The 25,206-nt window shown below is 46.9% G+C and overlaps 1 protein-coding gene across 7 annotated transcripts in view; it reads right to left on the bottom strand.

Annotated features, from left to right (window-relative positions):
• Positions 1-25,206, bottom strand: part of MTUS1 (microtubule associated scaffold protein 1) — a 154,943-nt gene that overhangs the window by 24,880 nt on the left and 104,857 nt on the right. For 6 of the 7 annotated variants that reach the window (XM_054989687.1, XM_054989689.1, XM_054989686.1 and 3 more), the window contains one exon: positions 21,328-21,545. In XM_054989687.1, the coding sequence (XP_054845662.1) occupies positions 21,328-21,545 (218 nt within the window). Of the gene's footprint in view, positions 1-21,327; positions 21,546-24,496; positions 25,126-25,206 lie in introns of those variants that run through there. The other variant, XM_054989691.1, reaches the window with a different exon arrangement.

Below are 25,206 nucleotides of genomic sequence, written 5' to 3'. Positions count from 1 at the left end.
ATCTGTTAATACCAATATAGGAACAGTCAGTTCAAATTCTCACTTGGCCATAAGATCATTGAATATAACCTTGGACAACTGAATATGTACCTCAGTTTGCAGAGTATGTAGAATAAATATTAGAACAGGAATATTAATGTCCTAATTCCTCAATCAAGTTGAGGAAAGGCCTGTAAAGGTTTGCACTTTAAGTTCCATACATATGATAAATAATAGATACGCAGGAACATGGGAAATATTCTTAAATAGTGCACGGATTGTAAAGGTAGCAAGCGTTCAAAGAACTACGGTAGCTGAATTCAAGAGTAAGAACTGCCATGCAGACAGAAGGCCCCACCTTGAGAATATATTTGTTACTATCAAGACATTCATTCCAACAGCAAATTGGTTTAAAACTTACAATAAGAAAAATCCCCTTATCTGAAAACCCGATTAGTGGTCAGCCACTCCTATTAACCTGGGTTATAAAAACAACTAAGACATTGTTCTTGGAGGGGTGTGCAATACCACCCTAGTAGATGGCAGGGTAGTAGAATATATTGCTGTTAAATCAAATGACATTGAGGGTCACTCAGATTGATACACAAAATGTGAGGCAATCACCATGCACTGAAACAGCTTCTTGGCTGCTTGAGCTAAAGAAAGTAGAACAATGCAAATATTTTAGCCATGTAAAATAGAAGCCTAGGGGGTGTGGTAAACAGCTGGATCAGAAAACACTTAGTACATACAGCACCATTTGTCATGTAGAATGGAAATGTGTATAGGCATGGAGTTTCTCTCCGAAAAGAAGCTGTGTGGAGACGTTGCCTCATTGAGGAATAGCTTTAAATTAGGCCAGGGGCATCCACTGGTTTGACCCCTGGACATAGGGTTGGCATTTGGGGCCCGAATTGACCTATGGTGAAGCGCAGAAGTGCTCTTGGGGGGGGGGGCGTGGTGACATCAGTGCCATTGTTGCACCACCTTGGGAGTGCGCCCGGGAGGCCCGTTCCCATACCTTCCTCCTCTGCCAGCCAGTTAAGTGGAGGCAGGGGGTGGAGGGTGAAAACGGGGGAATCCCCGCCCCCACCAAGGGAATGGGATCCCTATCTGGACCCCGCCATTCTAAAGGAGATCTTGAGCCTTTTAAAAATGCCACGGAGGCTGATCTGGATCAGGCCTGCAACACAGCAGGACCAGACGATTTTGTCTGCTCCCACACTTCTTCAGGTGCCAAAGAGTCCTGTTTCTGCACTTGAAAAGGCATGAGGTAAGCGGGGGAGGGGGCACAAGATTTGCTTGGTTCGGCCATGTTGCAGCCCTAATCAAGATCAGGCCCTCGCAGCATTTTTAAATGACCCGACTTCACCTCTAAAATGATGGCAGTGACCATGGGTCAGACTTACGGATGCCGCAACGTCTAGCTTCAAGGCCAATATCCGAACAGTGACTTTGGCCCATGCAAGGAGTTGGGCTAGCCTGGTGGAACCTGAGACTTTTCTTTAAACGCTGATCCCCATCTCCCATCAAACTACGTTCAAAACTCCACTGAAGTATGACGTTAGTGAGATACTGGGGAGAAGATTTGCAGAAAGGCAGTCAGTCTAAAGATGCAAGGCTGATCCACATGTCTCACATGCTCAAGATCAGGGGTCATTTTGTAGAAAAAGAACTGGAGGCACTCATTAGCATAATACATTAGCATATCTCATTAGCATATGCCACGCCCCTTGGCATCACCGGAAATGTGTCGTTAGCGTATCTGATTTGCATATGCCACACCCCCTGACATCACCTATCCTGGCTGCTTTGGACCCAATCCTGGCCATTCAGGGCCGAAATTGGGCCCAAAATGGCAGAAAGGGGCTGAAAATGGCTGAAAAGGGACCCAAAATGGTTAGGATTGGGCTGCTGCTGAACAGGAGCATGATCCACCACCCGTCAGAGGCCCGGTCTGGGCCTTTTCGGCCCCAATCCAGGACAAAACAGGCCCAAAATGGCCGAGTGTCAGGTGGGTGGGGCCACCTGACATGTGACCTCTTTGGGGAACTGCTGGAACTGTGTTCCAGCACGTTCCCCCTCGAAATGACCCCTGCTCAAGATGCTCCACAGAGAAACAATAACACTAAGTCCATAACTGTACTTTTATCAGTAAAGCTGCTAGATCTAGCTCCTAGCAGGTGGCTTTAAAAGGGGACCTGCCAGGATGACTAATGGGAACCTCCACATCCAGAGACAGTTTACCTCTGAATACCAGCACTGGGGAAGACCTTTTCCTCCACTCCCTATTTTTGGTCCTCCCTCCACAGCAACTGGTTGAAAGCTGGATGCACTGGCCTAATCCAGCAGGGGTCTTCTTATGTACTCTACACTGGACGGGACAGAGGTCTCAAAAACACTTAACAACTACAACAATTATAATTCCAGAATTACTTTGTAACCCCTGCTGGACAATGAACTACGATGCTTAAGCTTGAACCTAATAAGTCCATTAAGTACTTTCTTGCTGTTTTCCATGGTGCTGTTTTTTCTGAATGGAAAGGCTCTAAAACACGGGCCAAGAGGCTGAACAGTAAATGGGAAGTCTCGGCTTTAAATTCTATCTCAGCTATGAAGTTGTCAGGTGGCCCTAAACAAGCCAGCCGCTCTTTGACTCTGTCCCCCACTTCCACTCCATCTACAATATGAGGTTGATAGTGGCCTGGCTGATTTATAGCTTGTTATAGCTTCATATACATTTCATACAGACTAAACATTTTGAAAACTCAAAGAGGGCTAACAAAAAGAATTTAGGTCATATTCAGAAAAGCCCATTTCTTCAAGTTACATCAAAAAAAACTCAACGCATCTACTACTAAATCCATTTACAGACCAACAGTCTTCGTTATGTCAAGCATATAAAAAGGGGTATAAGAGAAACCAAGATATTTTTGAAGGAGAAAATGTGCAGAATATTCTTGTGAATCAACTTCATGATACACAGTGTTTGTATAACATGCGTCAAACCAAGAACACAAGTAAAATTCCGACTGCCTCCAGTCTTGTGGGAACAGGAATTCTGCCTTGAAGTATTCACCGTAATGGGTGTGTAAAGTCCTTTAAGAACTTTCAAATCGGTCCTCATAACTTGACAGTCCCAATTTGCAAATGGAAAACCAAAACTAAGAAATAGTTATTTACAAACAGGCTGATGGAGAAAGTCTGAATTTGGGTTCAGTCTGGGTTGAGAGTACCCCTGCACACTGCAAAGTGGGTTTTCATTACATCCTCAAAAGTCTCCTGCAATTACAACTAGACAAAGGCCTCAGCCGGTCTGCATGCTTTTGCACTTAATTTCCCACACCACACCATTTTAACCTATTCATTTAAGCATGATAAATGTAATAGTGCAAACGTGTAATAAAAGCAGGCCGCTGAGAAGATAAAAATTAATTTAAAAAATGCAAGATCATCAAGTTCCAGAAAAGTGAAGGATTTGCCAGCATTTCCGATCAATAAAACACTTAGTCTCAAACTCAGCTCATCATTACAAGGTGTTATAGGAGGCCAAAGGAATGGCCGGCAGTTTTCCTAATGCTGCATCTCACTTTCACCAGGCTGTATTTCTGCAGCGAAAGCTGCTACTGGTGGTGGGGAGCAGGCAGGGGTTCAATGTGTAAAAATGTTTGCAGCACACGCCCAGCCTTCCTTTTACTGTGTTTCTGTAAGAGGAGGAGGACTGAACACTCTTCCTTACTCAGGTTTCAGAAGGCGACAAGCCAGAGAGTGAGAAAGATGGAGAGGTATGGGATCCGTTTACCCTTTTGCCCTTTACTTCCCTGGCCCTGTCCTTTGATGTGTAGGCTGCTATTCTCAGGGACTTCCTCTTCATGACACCTCATCATCCTGCTCTTTGTCACTCTCTCCCCATCTTCTCTGTCTTGCTACCATGAATGCAGGGCATGCTGTCCTCTTAAGACTAGATAGCTAGTAAGAGATCCCTCTCTCACTTATCCTATCCTGTATGGAGTTTCAACAAAAAAGAACATTTCTTTCTTTCTCAAAACTTAACTAAGAGTCTCTCTACACAAAACATCTTATACAAAGACGCTCAAGTGTAGGGAGACGCAATGTTAGTTGGGAAGCACAGTTTAAAAAGACAGAGCCAAAGGATCCGACAATTTCACCTCTCTATCACAGCAGGCAGAGATCACTCCTCAGAGGGTTTGTTAATTTCATCTTCGCCTCCCAAAGGAGAGGTGAAATTGACAGAGCCTCTGAGGAGTGATCCCTGTCTGCAGGCTCTGTGTAGAGGGGTGAAATTGACAACCTTCGGCTCTGTCTTTTAAAACTATACTTCCCAGCTAACTCCCTACACTTGAGAGACCAAGTTCTCTTGTATTAAGGTAGGCACCCAAATGCTCTTCTGTTTTAAAGTAATGCAACGCAGGAGGACGACATTGGACTCAGAATGCATGGGAGCAACAGCCCTGCGACTTCAGCCATGGAGACAAGTTTCCATCATGTTCTCCCAATGCCTATCTATGTGCAACCAGTTTCACACCTTTCGAGAACGGATGAGATAAATCACTGAAAAAGACGATGTGGTTTCCTCACAGCGGCTTGTGAAAATTGCCCCTTGTTTTGGCTGAGCAGTAGAACAGCCTTGTTGCTGAGGCTACATTACAAAAGAATGGGGGAAAAGCTGCTAAATGGAAAACTTTTGAACCTCTTTAAGAGTACAAGAAGTAAGCATCAAGTCCTGCCATGTTTGTCCAGCGCTAGCTGCTTACTCTTCAGGTTCTTCACCCATTCATGCTGAAATTCTTTCCTTATCCCTGCTTCAGATCAGCTATCAGTTCTGCAAGGCACTCTTCTGGAACATTTCTTTAAGTCTCAAGGAGGATGTATTCTCCTTCCTTGTGCATTGGTGGGCAGCTATGGTATGCAATACTGAACCCATGTCTCCTCCTTGATGTCTCGCTCTGATAACTATGCACAGAACATCAATCCTATGGTGGTGTCACTGCACAAATGAAAGACTGCGCTGTGACATTCCTGTATTACATATCAGCAGGGCTTTTTTTCCAAGAAAAAAGGTGGTGGAACTCAGGACCGCACAATGACGTCACTTTGGGTCAGCTGGAACAAGGGGGGAGTTTTTTAAAGTTTAAATCATCCTTGGCGAAAATGGTCTAAACTCCCCTCTGTCTGGAGATCAGAGGGCAGGGCCACCGGCCATGTGACCATTTTCAAGATGCGCCGGAACTCCGTTCCACCGCGTTCCAGCTGAAAAAAAGCCCTGCATATCAGGATCATAAACAGGATAACATCTAAGCATTGTTGGGTAATGATGTAATTCCTACGGCCCATGATGCTCAGACAACAAATAAGTATTTTTTTGGATCTCACATCCCCCAATCCTTGATTTAGGGAGCAAGTGAGGAGAAAAGTATTTTCTACTTTTTCTCTCAGACAATAGAACCATTTCAATGTATGATGCAACTTTTTCAAAGAAGATTGAATAATAATCTTTTGTAATATTGATTTATTATTACTCAGTCAACTTTACACACCAAGCTGGATTACTTTAATCGTTTCAATAGATAACTGACTGATGGCTCTTACACAAACTCAATGGTGATCTCTTCATATTCCTGGGAATGGATCCAATGATACCCTTCACTGCATTTTGTCCAGAGGCTTGGCATGGCAGAAGGGACCCAACCCCTGATCTTTGACTGCTTTTTCCCCCGACAGCGAATTCTAATTGGTTCTAAGGAGGAGCCTTAAGAACTCTCATTTTAGTTTGCAAAGATTGATTGACCTTGAACGGTCACTGAAGCCAAACACGTTGAAGCCATAATAACAGGGCTTGACTCTTTCTATGCTAAGGCTGTTTTTGATGAAGATGGCTGGAAACAGACTTTAATACAACCAAAAGCATTTGTTCCTATAAGGCAGCTTTAAGACATAAAGCCCTGTCCCTCAACGTCATAAGGCGTAAACCACTGAGAACTGAGAGTCTCTCTACATGAGACATCTTACACGAGGATGCTCAAGTGAAGGGAGACGTAAGGTTAGCTGGGAAGCGTAGCTTTACAAGGCAGAACTGGTGGAGTTAATTCCTCAGAGGGTTTGTTAATTTAATTGACAGAGCCTTCAGGGAGGCAAAGATGAAATTAACAAAGCCCCTGAGGAGAATCTCCGCTGGCTCTGTCTTTTTAAACTACCCTCCTTGTAGGGATGTGAAATTGACAGAGCCTTTGGGGAGTGACACTTGTGTGACACAGGCAACAAAGAAAATGGTAGTCTCATCAAACTGGGTATACTAGTTTGAAAACCCCCTTTGTGACACTGAAGAACAGGGGGGGAATAGAAGCTAGGTAAGGCAGAGCCAAGCTACAAGTGACGCCTGACACAGGTTGGACACTTGTCAGCTTCCCTCAAGTTTTGATGGGAAATGTAGGCATCCTGGTCTTGCAGCTGTAATAGAGAGCCAAGCTGTAAAACCAGGATGCCTACATTTCCCATCAAAACTTGAGGGAAGCTGACAAGTGTCCAACCTGTGTCAGGTGTCACTTGTAGCTTGGCTCTCAATCTCTCTCTTTTTTTAGAATTGCTTCTTAAAAATCCAAAGCAATGTCAGTTGAAACTACAGTACGCCTTCATTAAAGTGTCAAACACAAAAGCTACACTGACTTGTTACATAAACATTTTGGAGCTCTTCTCTCTGAGAAGCGTAGAGTAAGATCCAAGCTACAAGTGACGAATGACACTTGAACGGCAAGTGAACAGACTTACGTGTATTCCTCCCTGTTCACTAGCGCTCCACTTGCGCTCCACTTGATCAAGTGAACAGGGAGGAACGGAAGATTTGTATACACTTACCGTGAATCTTCCTTTCTTAGTGGTCCAGGAGTGGGGCAGTCAGCACTAGTGGGTAGCTCCTCCTCCGTCTCTTGCGCAGGGCCGGACAAACTTGCGATCCTCGGGGGAGGGGCTCCCAGGATGACTCAGTTCCTTTCCAAGCCCGTATAAACCCCTTGAAGTCTCAGTCCAGCTCATTCCTGTTCTGGATCATAACTAACAACAACAGTCAATTAAAACATTCAATACAACTGTCAAATTCTGGGTGAACTCCAGGAACTCTCCAGGATCCATGGACCTTGCCGGTGTCCTGTTCCCTTAGTATTAACCATAGACACTATTTCTGTATTTTCTGATTACTAGTCCTTCATATATATCTGTCTTTCCCCCTTATTTATTTACTTAGTTATTTCTATATTTTTAATGGGCGGGGTCTGACTGCCCCACTCCTGGACCACTAAGAAAGGAAGATTCACGGTAAGTGTATACAAATCTTCCGTTCTCCTGTGGTCCGGAGTGGGGCAGTCAGCACTAGTGGGATATACTCCTAGCAGTGTGCCCCTGGGTGGGTGTTCTAGGAATCCAGGACGTGCTGTAGCACTCTCCTGCCGAAGGCAGCCTCGGAGGAAGACATCCTATCTATCCTATAGTGTTTCGTGAAGGTGTGAACCGACCTCCACGTGGCCGCCTTGCATATCCTTTCCAGGGATGGGAATGACCTATAAGCTGCTGAGGTGGCTGCCCCTCTGAGGGAATGAGCCGTAATCCCTGCCGGGGGAGAAACATTCCTGGATCTGTAAGCTAGCACAATGCACTCCCTAATCCATCTGCTTAGTGTGGACAGAGAGACTTTCTTCCCCAGGGAGCTATTCCTGAAGGATACGAACATGCACTCCACTTTCCTTACATGACTGGTCCTATCTATGTAGAAACTTAGGGCCCTACGCACATCTAGCGTGTGCCATTCCCTTTCCTTCTCATGTTTGGGGTTAGCACAGAAGGAGGGCAGGATGATGTCTTCCCCCCTATGAAAGGGCGTGTTGACCTTGGGGATAAACGCAGGGTCTGTTCGAAGCACTACTTTATCCTGGTGGAAAATGCACAATTCCTTACTTATAGACAGTGCACCTAATTCTGAAACCCTCCTGGCCGAAGTCAGGCCCACTAGGAAGATTGTCTTTAGAGTCAGATTTTTGAGGGAACAAGTCGCCATCGGTTCAAATGGCTCCCTGGTAAGGGCCTTCAGGACTAGGTTCAAGTTCCACGTAGGAAAACGATGCACTTGGGGTGGATTCAGTAGCGTTGTTCCTCTCAGGAACCTCTTAATATGAGGATGCGAAGCGAGCGATGCCCCTGACTGAGATCCCCTGATCGCAGAGATCGCCGCCACCTGTCTTTTGAGCGTACTGGTGCTGAGACCTTTGTCTAGACCATCCTGGAGAAAAACAAGGATCTGCGTCACCGATGCCGACATGGGATCCCGACCTTTCCCCATGCACCATTGGGAGAAACGCTGCCACGTTCTATTGTAGCTCTTGTTGGTCGAGCCTTTCCGCGAGGCGAGCATCGTCTCCACCACCTTCTCCGGATATCCTAGTTCCTTGAGCTGTTCACGCTCAACCGCCAAGCCGTCAACCTCAGAGAACCTGGGTTCGGATGTAGAATTTCCCCTTGTACTAGTAGATCCTCCTGGCACGGAAGGGTCCACGGGTTCGGGTGAGACAGCCTCTTGAGATCTTGGAACCAGGGCCTTCTGGGCCAAAATGGCGCGATTAGGACCACGTCCGCCCTCTGATCTATGATCCTCTGTATGACTCTGTGGATGATCTTCGTTGGGGGAAATGCGTACAGTAATCGGCGCGGCCACTCCTGGCTCAGTGCGTCTACCCCCAACGCCTCCGGTTCCCTGTACCTTGAGAAGAACTTGGGGACCTGCCTGTTCTTCAGAGAGGCAAAGAGATCCACCTCTGGGGTGCCGAACCTTATGCACAACTCCTGAAAGATAAACAGGTTTTACTTACCATAACTGTTGTTCATCTAGGTCTTCCGTGCAGGCACACATGGGACTGCGCACGCGCAGGCCTGCCGATACCGGAGATTTTTATAGCTCTAAACCACTAGGGGGCGCTCCAGCCTCCAATCGCGCATGCGCGGCCGCTTTCCCGCCGAAACGGCTCCTAGGAGGCGGAGCGCCCCTCACATACCCTCAGTTCCTCTTTCGCCGCCCCCTGCAAGGTAAGTACCAAGAGAGTTAGCGGGGAAGGAGGGAGGGCATGTGTGCCTGCACGGAAGACCTAGATGAACAACAGTTATGGTAAGTAAAACCTGTTTTTCATCTACGGTCTTCCTGTGCAGTCCCACATGGGAAGATTACAAAGCTTAATACCTGGGTGGAGGTGACGCCAAAGCATCACACAAAGATGGAATGGAGAACCGCTGTGCCCACCGCTGTCTCCTTTCTATCCAGGATGTCCAGCGCATAATGTTTCACGAAGGTATCCGCCGAGGCCCACGTTGCCGCTCTACAGATGTCGTGAAGAGGAACACCTCTGAGAAGAGCCGCAGACGACGCCTGGGACCTGGTGGAATGGGCACGCACCTCCAAGGGGCAAGGTAAGTTAGCAGTAGAATAACAAGTCAAAATAGTCTGGACCACCCATCTCGAGATGGTCTGGGACGTAGCCCGTTTCCCCTTATTCTGCCCCGCAAAACAAACAAATAAGTTAGAATCAAGCCTAAAAGACTTAACCCTATCTAAATAAAACAGGATAGCTCTGCGGACGTCCAAAGAATGAAGAGCTTTCTCTGCCTCCGAGTTCTGAACTGGAAAGAAAACTGGCAGTATCAGCTCCTGGGACAGATGAAAACGAGACACCACCTTAGGTAAGAACTCTACTTTGGTACGAAGAACAACCTTCTCAGGGTGTAACTTTAGATAAGGCGGTTCGCAAGATAAAGCCGCCAACTCCCCCACTCTTCTGGCCGAGGTGGCCGCAACTAAAAAGGCTACTTTCATGGATAAAAAACGTAACGGGCACGAGGCCAACGGCTCGAACGGTTTGGACATTAGGCGAGCCAGAACTAAAGGCAATGACCATTGTGGGATCAGAGCCCGAATGGGGGGAAACAAATTATTCAACCCTCGTAAAAACAAACGTGCAGAGTAGTGGGAGAACACAGATTTCTTATCAATAGGAGGATGGAAAGCCGAAATAGCTGCTAAATAAACCTTAACTGAACTATTAGACAGGCCTTTCTGTTTAACTTCCCACAAAAACTCCAATATGTCAGAGAGAGGAGCCAAAAAAGGGTCCAAGGCTCGCTGTCGACACCAGGCCGAAAATTTGTCCCACTTCAAAGCATAGGACTGTCTCGTAGACAGACGTCTAGCGTTAAGCAAGACGTGCTTTACTGCTGAAGAAAAGGAACCCCCGGCCTGATCAGCCACGCTGTCAGTCTGAGTTTCCCGATGTTGTGGTGAAACACCCCCTCGCAGGACAGAAGGTCTGGAACTACTGGGAGACTGATGGACTGAGTCTGCAAACTCAGGAGGGAGTGAAACCAGGGTTGCCTCGGCCAAAACGGGGCCACCAGGATGACTGTCGCCCCGTCCCTCTGGATCTTGCTGAGCACCCTGGCTAGCAGCGGGAATGGGGGGAAGGCATAACACAGGGGACCTGACCAACTTAGTTGAAATGCGTCCCCATGTGACCCTAGGCCTACGCCTCCCCTGGAGCAAAAACATGGGGCCTTGCGATTCTCTGCTGTCGCAAACAGGTCCAGCTCCGGATCCCCCCACCTGGAAAAAATCGGAGCAAGATACATGTCCTGAAGGGACCACTCGTGGTTGTCCCCTTTTATCCTGCTCAACTGATCCGCCATAGAGTTCTCTACTCCCGGGATGTGAACAGCATGCAACCACACAGCATGGTCTATAGCCCACTGCCAAAGCCTCATCGCTTCGGTGCATAGTGCCACAGACGCCGTGCCCCCTTGCTTGTTGACATAGAACATCGCCGTCGTGTTGTCTGTCAGGACTTGGACGGACTTGTTCTGGACCGCATCTGAAAAGGAGATCAGAGCATAAAAGATTGCCCTTAATTCAAGGACATTAATGTGCTCCCTACGTTCTGACCCAGACCATAACCCATGAGCATAAGCTCCGTCACAGTGAGCCCCCCAACCAAATAAAGAAGCATCGGTCGTGACAGATAAATGGGTTTGGCGATGCCCAAATTTCACCCCTCCAAATAGGTTAGAGTCCTCTAACCACCAGTCCAAAGCAGATACCACCCGTCTAGGGACTGACAATCTCCTATTCTGGGAATCACTATTCGGGGAAAAAACTGAATTAAACCATAATTGGAGAGGTCGCATAAACAGCCTGGCCAAAGGGACCACTGCAGTCGTAGAAGCCATGCAACCCAACAAAGTCTGAACAAACTTAGCAGACTGAAAACGACACCTCTTAAGGGTGGAAATGAGCTTCTTAATCTTTGAGGCGCGCTCTTCAGGCAAGAAACCCGCATTACGCACGCCGTCCAAAATCACCCCTATGAACTGAATGGAGCGAACAGGAGTCAGCTTAGACTTTTTTTGATTAACAAAAAGACCCAAACGGAGACATAAGTCCAGGGTGAGAGCCACCTGATTGGACACATCCGCCTCAGACTGACCCACTAGAAGCCAGTCATCCAGGTACGGAAAAATGCAACAGCCCTGAAGACGCAGGTGGGCTACTACCACTGCCATACATTTAGTGAATACTCTGGGGGCAGTGGCTAAACCAAAGGGCAAGACCCTGTATTGGAAAACACGATGGTCATAGGTAAAACGCAAAAATTTTCTATGGTCTGGGAAAATAGAAATATGAAAGTAGGCGTCCTTTAAATCAAGGACTGCAAACCAAGAGAAAGGGGGCAGCAAAGTCAAAACCATCTACAATGTGACCATCTTAAATTTTCGGATCCGTACAAATTTGTTTAGGCCCCGGAGGTCCAGGATAGGCCTAAGCCCCCCATCTTTTTTCTCCACTAGGAACAGGTTGGAGTAGAAGCCCAACCCAGCTGACTCTGCAGGAATCTCCTCTATCGCTCCTTTATGTAAAAGAGCTGAGAGTTCTCCCAAGATTTCTGACCGCGGAACATCCGAAGAAAAAACAGGGAGACACAGGTAGGGTAAACCAACAAATTCAACTTTATAACCAAACTGTATTATGGAAAGAACCCAAACATCAGAACAGATCAAATTCCAGGAACTCCAGAAAGCGCTAAGCCTGTCCCCAAAAAAGGGATCAGGTCCCTGTGATTGTCAGAACTGTTTTTGTGATTGGCTCTGATCTTTAGGTTGATGTTGCTGAGAGCCAGTCCTAGGACGCTGGCCCTGCCTCCGTCTAGAGAAGGAAGCCTGCGGGCTCTGGTAGGGTCGGTGTGGCTGGTACGCGTACCCCTGGTAGGGCTGATAACGATGTTGTCTGCCACGCTGGAAGGAACGGTAATACGGACGAGAGGATTGCTGTGGGGCCTGATGTAGTACCCCATACGAACGAGCCGTCAGGCGGTCGGTTCTCTTCTTCGAAAGATATTCATCGGTCTTTTCCGAGAACAGCGTGGTGCCTTCGAACGGCAAATCCTCCACCTTATTTCTCGTCTCAGCAGGGAGGGCAGTTGTACGAAGCCATGCGTACCTGCGCAAGACCACAGAGGAGAGAAGAGATCTGGCAGCTGTGTCCGCCATACTCCTGCCAGCATTGATTTGATGCCTGGACAAACGGACAGCCTCTTCTTGTATGACCCTAAGGAGAGTACGCTGCTCCTCAGGAATCTTAGGAAGGAAGGAAGCCACCTTTTTCCACAAAAACAATTGGTATGCCGACATCATGGCTGCATAATTAGCCACCTTAATGCCAAACGTGGCAGAGGTATACAGCTTTCTACCCATACTGTCAATCTTTCTGCTGTCCTTGTCAGCTGGAGCTGAAGAGGAACCCTGGCGAGAACGAGCCTGCATTTCCTCAGTCACAAGTGACGACGGAGGTGGATGCACTGCTAGAAAGGAATGCACATCGTCCTTGGTCTTGTAAAGGCTCTCCACCTTTCTGTTAGTAGCGGTAGCTGATGCCGGCCTCGACTGAAGTTTTTTCCACATATCAGCAAACCCTTCAATAAGGGGGAAAGCAATCGAGGGAGTAGACCCCGAATAGATATGCTGTAGAATCTTGTCGGTAAATTTGGATTCAGTCGACGTGACCTCCAAATCCAGAGCCTTGGCCATTCTCTGAAGAAGCTCATTATAGGCTCGGAAATCATCGGTTGGGGAAGCCTCCTCCGAGGGCCCAATTTCTCTCTCCGGAGAGTCCGACAACGGGGATTCACTGTACCGAGCTCGGCTCCGAGGAGACACCACCTCCGAGGGACGGGGTGTATAATCACGACCAGCATAGGAACCGGCTCTGGGTGACGGCGACAGAGAGATCCTCCGATAACGGTGGTCCGAGAAGTATGAGTCTTCTCTAGTATAAGAGCGGGTACCTGGATCGTCCCGGCCCCGACTACCTCTAGACCGGCTTCGATAAGAGCGGCGGGAACTCCGGTCAAAGGAGCGGGCTTGTCGGCTCCCAGTGGAACGAATCGAGCCCGATTCAAACGACGTCGATCGAGGCCGACCCGATGGTGTAGGGGGCCTGTCGATCGGAACCACATCCACCTCCTGGATCGCCTCCGGCGGAGGAGTCTTGGAAGGAGGGCGGACAGCGGACTCATCGCGTCTCTCCGACGGAGCCGGGGTAGGACCGGTCGGAACCGAGGACGAAGAGGTAAGCAGGGTCTCCAACACTGCCCTATCATGTTTGCTGGAATGTTTACGCTTCTTCTTCTTCTTCTTTTCAGGCTCGGTTCTGGTAGGTGACTTCGAAGTCGGATCCGAAGCCCTCGGATCCGATATCTCTCGGGGAGCCGGTGGGATCGTCTTCGGACCCGAGGTAGCCCTGTCACCGCTGACCTCACGGGTAGGTGGAGTACAGACCGCCGACGAAGTTGAAGGAGGTCGACTCCGAACGGTTCTCGGAGCCGAAGCTGTCGGTTCCGACGAACTCCGAGCCGGGGCCGAACGACTCGGGGACGGATTGGAACGCGGAGTTCTAGCAACCGACGTCTCCGAGAGAGGACGGGAAGGCGCAGCCGGTGCAGAAGAGGACTTCGGCGGAGGATCTTCTACCGACATTGCCCGCTGCCAGAGGGAGGCATGCAAACGATCCGCCCGCTCGGCCCGAGCCTTGGAGGTAAACGCACGGCAATGTTTACACGCCTGAACATTGTGCGTTTCTCCAAGACAGTAAAGACAAATAGAATGGCCATCCGACCTTGTCATCTTGCGGTTACAGGTCTCACAACGCTTGAACAAGGCCGTCTCAGCCATCGCGACGAAGGAAGAGCAAGAACCTCAACGATCGGCGGCGAAAGAGAAACTGAGGGTATGTGAGGGGCGCTCCGCCTCCTAGGAGCCGTTTCGGCGGGAAAGCGGCCGCGCATGCGCGATTGGAGGCTGGAGCGCCCCCTAGTGGTTTAGAGCTATAAAAATCTCCGGTATCGGCAGGCCTGCGCGTGCGCAGTCCCATGTGGGACTGCACAGGAAGACCGTAGATGAATTGTTTGTTCAGTGTCCATTCCGAGTGGTCCACTTTGTTCCGACTCAGCCAATCCGCCAAGGTGTTCTGTTGTCCTGCTATATGGCTTGCCCTTATAGATTTCAAGTTCTTTTCTGCCCATAGGAAGATTTCCTCCGCTTCTTTGCTCAGTTGCCTGGATCTTGTGCCTCCTTGTCGGTTTATGTAAGCCTTTGCCGTCATGTTGTCTGTGTGTATCATGACGTGATTTCCTTGGAGGGCATCCCTGAACTCCAAGAGCCCGTTCTTGATGGCCCTGAGCTCTAGCAGGTTTATGCTGGCTTTCTGTTCTTCCAGGAGCCATTCCCCTTGAGTTATCCTGTCCCTCATGTGTGCTCCCCATCCTAACAGACTGGCATCGGTCGTCACCGTAAGCCAGATTGGCTCCCTGAGCGGGGACCCCTCCCCGAATCTGTTGGGAACCAGCCACCAGCACAGCTCCCTGTGCAGCGCCTCGGGAATCTCCACCAGTTTGTGCCACTTGTGGGTGATGACCCGCTGGTATGGCCGCAGGAATCTCAGAAGAGGTCGGGTATGGAACCTGGCCCATTGGAGCGTATCCTGGCAGGATACCATCATGCCTTGCAGCTTGGCCAAGAGCATGACCTCCACCACCCTTGTCAGTTGTATGTCCTGTATCAGCTCCCTGATTTTGTGCTGTCTCTCCAGAGACACAAAGGTTTTGTCCAGTACTGTGTCCACAATCACTCCCAGGTGCACAATTCTCTGTGCTGGGGCCAGCATGCTCTTTTGTCTGTTGACAATGAAACCATGGCTCTCCAGGCATTGTATGGTCAGAGACACTGCAGTCTTTGCAGATCGCAGGGAGGGTGCCTTTATCAGGATGTCGTCCAGGTAGGGCGACAGCGCCACCCCCTGGATCCTGAGGAAAGCCACCAGCGCAACCAGGACTTTGGTGAAGACCCTCGGGGCGGACTTCAGGCCGAAGGGGAGGGCTCTGTATTGGTAGTGGCGTCCGTTGTAGGCGAAACGCAGATATTTCCTGTGCGCTGGGCGTATGGGGATGTGTAGATAGGCCTCCGATAGATCTATGGAGGCCAAAAAGTCCCCAGGTTGAATGGCTTCCGTAGTTGATTTCATTGTCTCCATCTTGAATTTCCTGGACCTGATGTGGAGATTTAGCCACTTGAGGTCCAGAATGGCCCTGACCTCCCCGTTCTTCTTCGGTACAGTGAAGAAGATTGAGTACACCCCTAACTTGTTGGAGTGTTTGGGCACTGGCTCTATAGCCCTGATTTGCAACAGGTGCTTGATCGCCTCCTTGAGTTGAAGATGTTTCAGCTGGGAGCTGTTCCGAGCCATTGGAATGAAGCGTCTCTTTGGGATTTTTTCGAACTCCAATGAGTAGCCCCTGGAGACCGTCTCCAGTACCCATTTGTCCGAAACAGTCTTTTTCCATTGGGGCAAAAATTCCTGTAGACGCCCCCCTATGTGACGAGGCATGCTGCAATAGTCATGCTTGGTTGGTCTTCTTCTGGGCTTTGGATTGGGAAGCTGGCTTTCTGTAGGCGAAGGATCTATTGTCAGCTCTAGTCTTGGACTGCCATCTGCCCTTGAATGGCCTATCTGAAGTTGGCCTAGTTGATCTCTTGAAGTCACGAAAGGAGTGCCGTCCTTTATACTTCATCTCTTTTTTCTTTGACGGTAGAACCCTCTTCTTGTCTGAGTTTTCTACAAGATACTTATCCAGTGCTTGTCCAAAGAGCTTTTCCCCTGAGTATGGGATTGCTGCCACTTTGCTACGTGCTGGCGGGTCCACGTCCCAGTTCCGCAGCCAGGTGTTCCTTCTTGCAGCAACGTTGAAACCCATGGCCCTCGAGGACATTTGAAAAGAGTCCAGGGTGGCGTCTGCTGCAAATGCCGCGGCCAGGGCAATCTTTTTGACCTCATTTTTGACCTCCTTAGGTACCTCTCTGCCTGCTGCTGCCAGGTCTGAGGCCCATGTGAAGGCTGCCCTTGCAAACAGTGATCCCACAGATGATGATCTCAGGGAGGCCGCGGATGCCTCAAAATCTCTACGCAAGGCCTGCTCAATTTTCTTGTCCGATGGGTCCCTTGGCATACCCTCCGCGTCCATGGGGAGGACGGAGGTCGTCGCCAGACTTGAGACAGGGTCGTCCACTGCAGGGAGCTTGATTTTCTTGGCGTCATCTGGTCCCAGAGAATAGAATTTGTGGAAAACAGACTGATAGAGTTTAGGCTTAGCCGGGTTATCCCATTCCGTTCTCAGAACATCATGGAAGATGGCTGGCAGGGGCACCCCCGTGTGCTTCGGACCCACCTTGGGCAAGGCCCTCTCCAAACCTTGTGGATAGGCAGGTTCCATCTCAGATTTACTCACTGAGGACTGAGAGATTTCCAGTGTTCTCAGTACTTTTGCGAGCAGCTTAGAGTACATTTCCGGTGGAAAAAGCCTGGTCTGCACCTGATCAGCCTCCATCTCCTCTTCCTCTGACAATTCCCCTTCCTCACTCCCTGAGGACTGCGAGGGTGAGTCTGGATCTTCCTGAGACTCATCAGAGGCACTAGAGTCCACCTCTGTCCATTTATCCAGCTTCCTTTTCTTTGATTTGGACAGGGTGGAGGACTCAGCCTTCTTTTTACCTTTGGAGGTACTTGGGGTTTTTCTCTTGGGGCCAGGCTGATCCCTAAGCTCTTTGACTGCACTGTCTATTCCCTTCCTGATTTCTTCCTGCAGCCAGGCCAATATGTTGGCTTTAGCCTCTGGTCCTGTGAGATCGGGTTCACTGCTCCCTGAGCTCTTCCCTTGGTTAGAGTGGGAGTGACTAGGCCTTTCTGATGCATCCATGCTTTCAGAGGCTTTCTGTTCGGAGGGGCCAGCCTGTGATGTCATTCCCGCCAAAAACGTGGTGCCTAAAGTGGGAGCAAACGTGGGCAGGCATTACCCCAATAGAAGCACAATTTCCCAAACTCACAGTGTTTAATTGGGGTAAATTCACGGGGTATTGCATTAGGAAGAGTTTCCTTAACCACCCCAAAAACGGAGCCACAAAGCCCAGAGAGGAAGGTGTAGTAAGAGGCTGCTTCCCCCTCCCCCTCCTCCTGAAGCGTCTAAGGCCGCTTTTGCTCTCTGCGCTCCCAAACGGGGCCCAGGCTCGTTCTCCCCCCCCCCCGCTCCACGGAGAGCGAAGGCCCCTCTGCGGGGTTGTATCACACTCACTGTTTTTGGCGCGCTCTCGGAGGCTTCTGCTGTTTTGGAGCCCTTAAGCTTCCTGCCAGCTCTGCGGCCGCCGAGTTTCCCGCCGCTTTTCCGTGCCTCCTCTGCAGCAACCGGGTCCTAGCTGGCTAGGATCGTCGGTTGTGCGACTCGCCTCCGCAGCTCCCTTGCCTCGCAAAGAACACTCAATCGGGAGTGGGGGGGGGGCGGGGTGGAGGAACAGGTCCTTCCTTTCCCCAGCGAGTCAGCGCCTGAAGATTTGATTGAAGATCGCCGCTCTCTAAGAGCTCCGAAATTGCGTCCGCTCTGCTGAGCAGGGCTGGAAAAACTGGGTCATCCTGGGAGCCCCTCCCCTGAGGATCGCAAGTTTGTCCGGCCCTGCGCAAGAGACGGAGGAGGAGCTACCCACTAGTGCTGACTGCCCCACTCCGGACCACAGGAGAATACACATGAGTATGTTTTTTTTCATTTTATTTATTTATTTTTAAACCAAACAAACAAACAAACAAAAACAATGTACAGAAGTAAAATAGAACAACAACAAAGTCTTAGTGAACTATATACAATAAACGTCATGCCAATATAGTTAAAACAAAGACAACTAGCATTTTTTTTCAATTATCTGATAGTCGTTGCTTCAAATCTGAGTAACAAAAAGTAAATGCTTAGGTGGAGAGTGATTTGTATTGGAAATGAATTCAATGAATGGTAACCATTTTGCAATAAAATCAGTTTCTTTCAAATAGTGTTCACTCTGGTATAATTCGTCATGTATTTTTTCTTGTATATAGTGGTCCCATATTTTTTCTAACCATTTTTCTGCTGTGGGAACCGTCTTTGATTTCCAATGTAAAGCTAGCAAGTTCTTAGCTACAACCAAAAGGTTGCTAATTAGATCTTTTCTTATTTGTGGAATTTCGAAAGTATCCCATACATTCGAGAATATGATCTTTGGATCAAGGGGGATTTTGTAGCCCGTTATTTCTTTTATATAACATAATATATCATTCCAAAAAGGTTCTATTCGGGGGCATTCCCACCAGCAATGTTTAAACGTTCCTATATTTCCACACTCTTTCCAGCAGAGCGGAGGATTTGTTTTAGTTATTAGTGAGAGTTTTCTTGGTGTTATGTGCCATCTGTGAATGATTTTGTAATTTTGGATTTGGGAGGTAACTGTCTTAGGTTTTAGAATGTTTGCAGTCCATATTTCTCTCCATTGTTCAGGTGTTAGCTCTATGTTGCAATCTAAGACATGAGTATGTTAACTTGCCGTTCAAGTGTCATTCGTCACTTGTAGTTTGGCCCCAAGTTGCATAGGAAAGGGGTGTTCCTCTTTCTCTCATGTGTGAAGGAAAGGCAGCTAAAACCGTTAACCAAGGGAGGAGGGAGAAGCATGACTCAACCACCCATCTCATAAATGTGTATTAGAAGTTTCCACAGCTCGCCTGCATATGCACAATTGCTATTGCAGGACTGCTACTGCCTGGATGAGGAGGTAGGGGTGCTAACCTCCAGATGGTGACTAGATGTCTCCCAGAATTACAACTGATCTTCAGGCCACAGAGACCAGTTCCCCTGAAGACCATGGCTGCTTTGGAGGGTGGACACTACGTCAGTGGTTCCAAATCTTTTTGAACTGGTGACCCACAAGTCCAAATTTACTTCGTATGGGGACCCATCCAGGGCTGGCCCAAGAGACTGAGAAGGTGCGGGAGGAGGGGGGGCAGGGTTGAGGAGACGTGGGAAGGTCACAGATGTCAGCAAAAAGGTGGGTGGCAAGTGGATTGGTACAGTACATCTCCCACAGCAGGTAGAGGGCAAGGAGGCACTGTGGAGGGCTGGGCAAGAGGTTGGGCTGCTGAAGGAGCAGTGCCAGGGAAGAGCCAATGCTCACGCACACCTCTTTCTCTCCCCCTCTTTTCCAGGTGCTGAACAGCTCCCATCCATTCTCCAGCCTCCCCCCGCTCCTTCCATCTACTATCGTAAAATTACTAGTAGCCAGACAGGTCCCCCTATTATTGTTGCAAAAGCACGGGAGGCAAGAACTGGGAAGGAAGAAGGGAAGAAGAAAAAATGAAAAAGAAGGGTGCAAAGGGCAGGAGCAGCCATTAGGAATGACTGACCTGTGACTCACTTTCAGAGGCTTCGTGACCCACTTTTGGGTCCTGATCCACAGGTTAGGAAACATTACTTTTAGGCTCCCCCCTCCCCTCCAATCTCCAGGATTTTCTCAACCTGGAACTGGCAAACCTAAGTTTCCAGGCACTGCAATTTCCTGTCAGTATAATTATGGTCTGCTTTGGATGCATTTCGTACAGTCTTTTAAACTGTATATGGAAGGTTTCAAAGAATTTTTTTTTAAATGCACAATTCTTGGTTAAGTATTGAATAGCCAGTCAAAGCTTCTAGATATTTTTCATGTCATTTTAGAAAGCGCGAATAAGTGAAATAAATCACCATCAACTATGCACTAAATTTAATTTATCTCCTTAAAGCTTCTGTCCAAGTAAATTCCTAAGTTAAGTGGTTTCTACAAGCAAATGAGAAAGCTGTCATTTAAAAATTGCTAGACAGTGATAACATTTTGAGAATGTAGAGTTTTTACTCCAGTTTTTACACCAGAAGTACAGACCACATGCTAGCTAAATTAATTGCTTAACTGTTATTGTCTTAATGATTAAACCCAGCCATCTGAATCACTTCAGAATGCTCTGAATCTTTATGGAACATTCTGTAGCGATTGAAATACCCAAATCCAAAGCGGTTTCCCGCCTCGGGTTTTGGGTGTTTCCGAATGTTTTTCCTGCTTCAGGAAAAGCAGGAAACCCGAATATTTTCGGGGTGCACACCCCTACTAAGGAGTAATATATCTTTGGCTCAGGGAAAGATAACCTAAATGCATAATGAAAAAATTGACTTATACTGTGTTCTCTTGCTTCTGGTAATTTATAATATAGAACACTCTCTACTTTAAATCAATTAATGTAGCACCACATGCAGAATTCAGCAATGGGTCTCAACACAACTGAAGATGACTATAAGCATAAGAGGAAGGTCTGCAATCTTTTTTGCTTTTATCTCTAGCTATATGTTTAAAATGTAATGTAGCAAAACTAATAGTGTAAAACAAGAAATGTTTTACTCAGCATTTCTGGTGTCCTGTGCAATGTGCAAATACCATAGAATTAAATTCATGACATTTATTTTGAGCTCTTAAAACATCATTCTCTCTCATACAGATTAAAATTACATAGCAATAAAGCCTTCCTTCACTTTCCCCTAAACTAGAATTTCCTTTTAGTCTTTAGGAAGTAGGAACACTTTATTATTTGAACAAAGAATCTCTCCTTACAACGGAATTACTGAAAGTTGAAATCTCTTCTTCAGTGCTTTCAATTATGGTAACAAAATTTCAGTTTGGCGCTATATCTGTGTACAGCGAAGGGTGTGTGTTCAAAGTTTTTGACGACAGATTTTGTTACTGCACGATGGACATAACCTTCTAAAGATGCTAACACTTGTTTTCTCTCTGTATGAAAACATACTTTTCAGCTGTTATGTTTTAACAAATGGAGATGTGTAAAAACCAAATAAATTAAAAAACATTTTTAAAATACTGGAGTAATTTTACCTCAGACTGGAAATGTTGGATCACAAGAGTTAATGCTTCAAATTTCTGGTTACTGCTTGTCAAGCATTTCTTCAATTGCTGGATAATTCCACTTTGGTGTTCACATTTTCTTTTGTATTGAGTCAACTCGTGTGTTTTTGTTTCTGTAGCATGTACTTCAGTAGAACTTCGGGTTTGTATGCATGAGTTCTTCGGACTCCTCTGCTTTGCCTTGTCAACTGCAAAAATAAGACAAAAACTCTATTTTAGATTGTTATATGAACTCTGAAGCTACAAATGAGTAAAAATCACAGGAAATCACCCTTTGTCGAAACTCTGCTTTTGAAGAACAATATTTTTAAAGGGGCAAGCAGCAAATTTCTTCAAATCATTTCTTACTATGAAAATTATTGATTTGGATTTGTTTGCTAGATTTCAGTGAAGCGCTGGAACTCCACTGCTATGATCTTCTGGTCAATGAGCTAAAGCTTATCCATTAATTTGAAATAGCGGATATGCTTTATCCTGTTCTCATACACAATTTCCATTTCAGTATACTATTGTTACCAATTGCCTGCCTCTGCATAGTGACTATTGGTTACCAATAGTATGCCTGTCTAGTGTATACGTACTCTTCTTGTGCTGCAACCCTGAATGCAATAGGCAGCAAAATCCAGAACTAACATAATATTTACAACCATTTTCAAGAGGTTCTGGAACTCTGTTCCCCCACGTTCCCCCTGAAAAAAAGCCCTGGTCAGAGATGTAGATGTAATATTTCTTAAAAGGGAAAGCCCTGTCCATGAACGTCAGAAGTGTCTTATTAAATGTTGTTGGAATAAGTCTTACAACATGTAGCTTCATAAGGCTTTTCCTGTTCCTTTGAATCTATGGCAATTAAGCATAGTGATCCCCGGATCAGAAATTTAACATCCAAGGAAGCAGAAACCCCCTCCTTCCTGACACTGAATTTATGTTCACCTTTAATACCCAAGCTGTGTTAGAACTGCCATGGTGTCAAGGGACATTTTGTGGCTATAGTATCAAAGGACACAGGTAACAGATGATGTGACACTGGTGGATATGCAAGTGAAATAGTTCTTGAAAAAATAACTGGGACTAGCCCCGGGAATATTGCATTCCTTGTGGCCTTGCCACCAAACTGTTAGTATTTCCTACCTTCTACATAGTAGTTCTTGACCACTGAAGCTACTTATTCTGAACCAGATTGAGATAGGAGTCACATCTGCACTGAACTGGTTAGAGAGGCCAGTCTGGTGTAGTGGTTAAGAGCAACAGGACTCTAATCTGGAGAGCCGAGTTTGATTCCTCACTCTTCCACTTGAAGCCAGCTGGGTGACCTTGGGTCTGTCACAGCTCTCTCAGGCCCACCCACCTCACAGGGTGATTGTCATGAGAATAATAACAACTGTTCTGAGTGGGTGTTAAGTTGTCCGGAAGGGTGATATATAAATCGAATGCTGTTAATATTATTTTCAAGGGCAGCCTATCTGTTACTGCTTTTCAACCAGACAACTGCTGTCTCTCCACAGAACAGTTTATTATTACTTTTCTAAATTTTGCTAGTTTTACTGAGGACACCATGAAATAATATACTATAAGCCAGTATCTGAACTATCCAAGTTTTCTCCTGCTGCTGTGGAGATAAAACACAATTACTCCTTACAGAGGAACCCCCAATAGTCACACAATCAATACACAAATTTACAACTAAGACCCCCTCATCAATTGCAGTATTTTTAAGGGAGCCTCACCAGCCCGAAAGGAATACAAAACCGTGCTCGTGAATTCATTCTTCGTGTGCTAAGGAGTAATGTTCTACTCCAGTCCATGTTAAATTGGCCTTAAGGAAAACCTCCTACATAGAAATACTTTTTAGGTAGAAAATAAATCTGTTAGGTGTTTCCAAGTGAACAACTCATCCTGTGAGTGGAAGCAGGCAACATAGATTAGTCACAGATAAGGCCCCAGAAATTTGAGTTGCTCCATACAGCTATAATTCAATGGGTTGGCTCGGATGTCTTTTGCTACAGTGGAGCCTTCTTCCAAAGCTAGGGGAGAATTTTGCCAATACAAGAAGCCCAGCCCACCAGGAAATTCTTCTTCCTCTGGTGGGACGCGCTACTGCAAGTGAAATGCAAACAATGGTTCTAATCCAGTATACTGACCAAGCATAGCCCACTCCTTGCTGCTCTTGCCGTACCAATTATAAGTGATTTTTTACTTATATTAACAATGTAAAAATCTACTAGGCCAGGTACCACCCCATCCATTCCTATGTTTTGCACCTCTTGTACTCCTCTTGCATGTCAAACTTGCTGTGTGTCAGGCGTCTGACAGTAGCTTGGTCATTTTAATCCATTATCAGTTCTTGTTTGAGAGATTTAGCTGAGGGACTTGCTTTCTGGAAAGATCTGTTTCAGATAACACCATTTCTGCAAGTAGAATCAAGACTCATCCTAAAGCTACGACCAAATGTAAATGCTCTTGATGTCACCTCCCCTGCTGCTGAGTTCTTTGTTAATAAGGATAAGAAGATCCAGTTCCTCTTGATTTGCAGTTTACCAGATTTGGCAATACATCAAGCTGAGCACTATCCTACTTTGTTGGGTGTATTTCAAGCACGCTTTCACGCCCTCTTGGCAACACAGAAAACCATGCTTAATACCTGCTAGTTCCTAGGCATGCTTGCCGGTGCCATCTGACAGCCTCATATGTATCGCTTCAAATAAGGGGGGGGGGGAGGAAGCTTTCACTTTGAGATCCTCTAGGATCTCAGCTTACTTTATCCTAACTCTACCTCAAACACCATCTGTTGAACTCTCAGCAAAAACACTCCACCTATATATCTAAGGGCCAAGCTGCAAGTGACGAATGACACTTGAACGGCAAATGACTCGCGTGTGTGATCAAATGGAGCGCCAGTGGAGCGCAAGTGAACAGGGAGGAATACACGTGAGTCTGTTCACTTGCCGTTCAAGTGTCATTCGTCACTTGTAGCTTGGCTCCTAGTCAAGAAAAGAAAGCCAGTTGAATCACAAGATTGCAGCACTGTTTCAAAACAACTCAAGGTAGGAAGTTTCCTCCCACACTCCAAAAGAGGAAAAGAGTCTTAACCTTTCATTTCAGAAGTCCACAGCAATATCCATCAGGCCCTTTTTTGGCTTACCAATATTCATGCTCCCGTGATCCCCCTCACTGACACCATTACATCCCCAGTTGTGAATACATCCAACTTCCTCGTCCAAGTGCTGGAATGTTTGCTCTTCCCCATTTCCTGCAACACAGTTCCAGTTCGCAAGCGTTTTTTGACTCTTTGGCATGTTCTGAAACACTCTAATATTAGACAAATTGTGGGTCACTTCCTCCATCAGAGTTACCAGATCAGCCTGGGTGTATAGGCGCAATTCCATTTCCTTCCATGCTGCCTTGATTTCCTGAAGCACACATTTTATTTCCAGCTGACTAGATTTGATCTCTGCTGCAAGGTCCTCTTTAATCTCTTTCTGGAACTTTTGTAAATCTACAACTGCTCCAATCTCTTTTTGGGTTTCTTCCATGCTGTTAAATTCTCTCTGCTCAGCCTCCACCACTTCCATGTTAGTGTTGGTTTTTCCTAAGAAGACAGCTAAGCTTTCCATCAGCGTGAAATTTCAAGTGACAACTTCTTTCTCCCCAACTTCCAGATCTCGCAAACAGTAGGTTTCTTCTTGAGAAAATGTAGAGATAATCATTCAGACATGTCTTTTTACTAGTTATGAGTACAGATGAATAAACAAGCTTGATAGAAGTAATGTGCATCTTACCAGCTCCTGGCCTTCACCTTAAATGCAGGCTTCAGCAAGAAGATACATAACATAATGGATGCCTGTTGTAGCC

Source organism: Eublepharis macularius, chromosome 10 (assembly GCF_028583425.1).
Source record: "Eublepharis macularius isolate TG4126 chromosome 10, MPM_Emac_v1.0, whole genome shotgun sequence".
NCBI classification, from domain to species: domain Eukaryota; kingdom Metazoa; phylum Chordata; class Lepidosauria; order Squamata; family Eublepharidae; genus Eublepharis; species Eublepharis macularius.
This window is presented reverse-complemented; position numbering and strand designations above follow the sequence as displayed.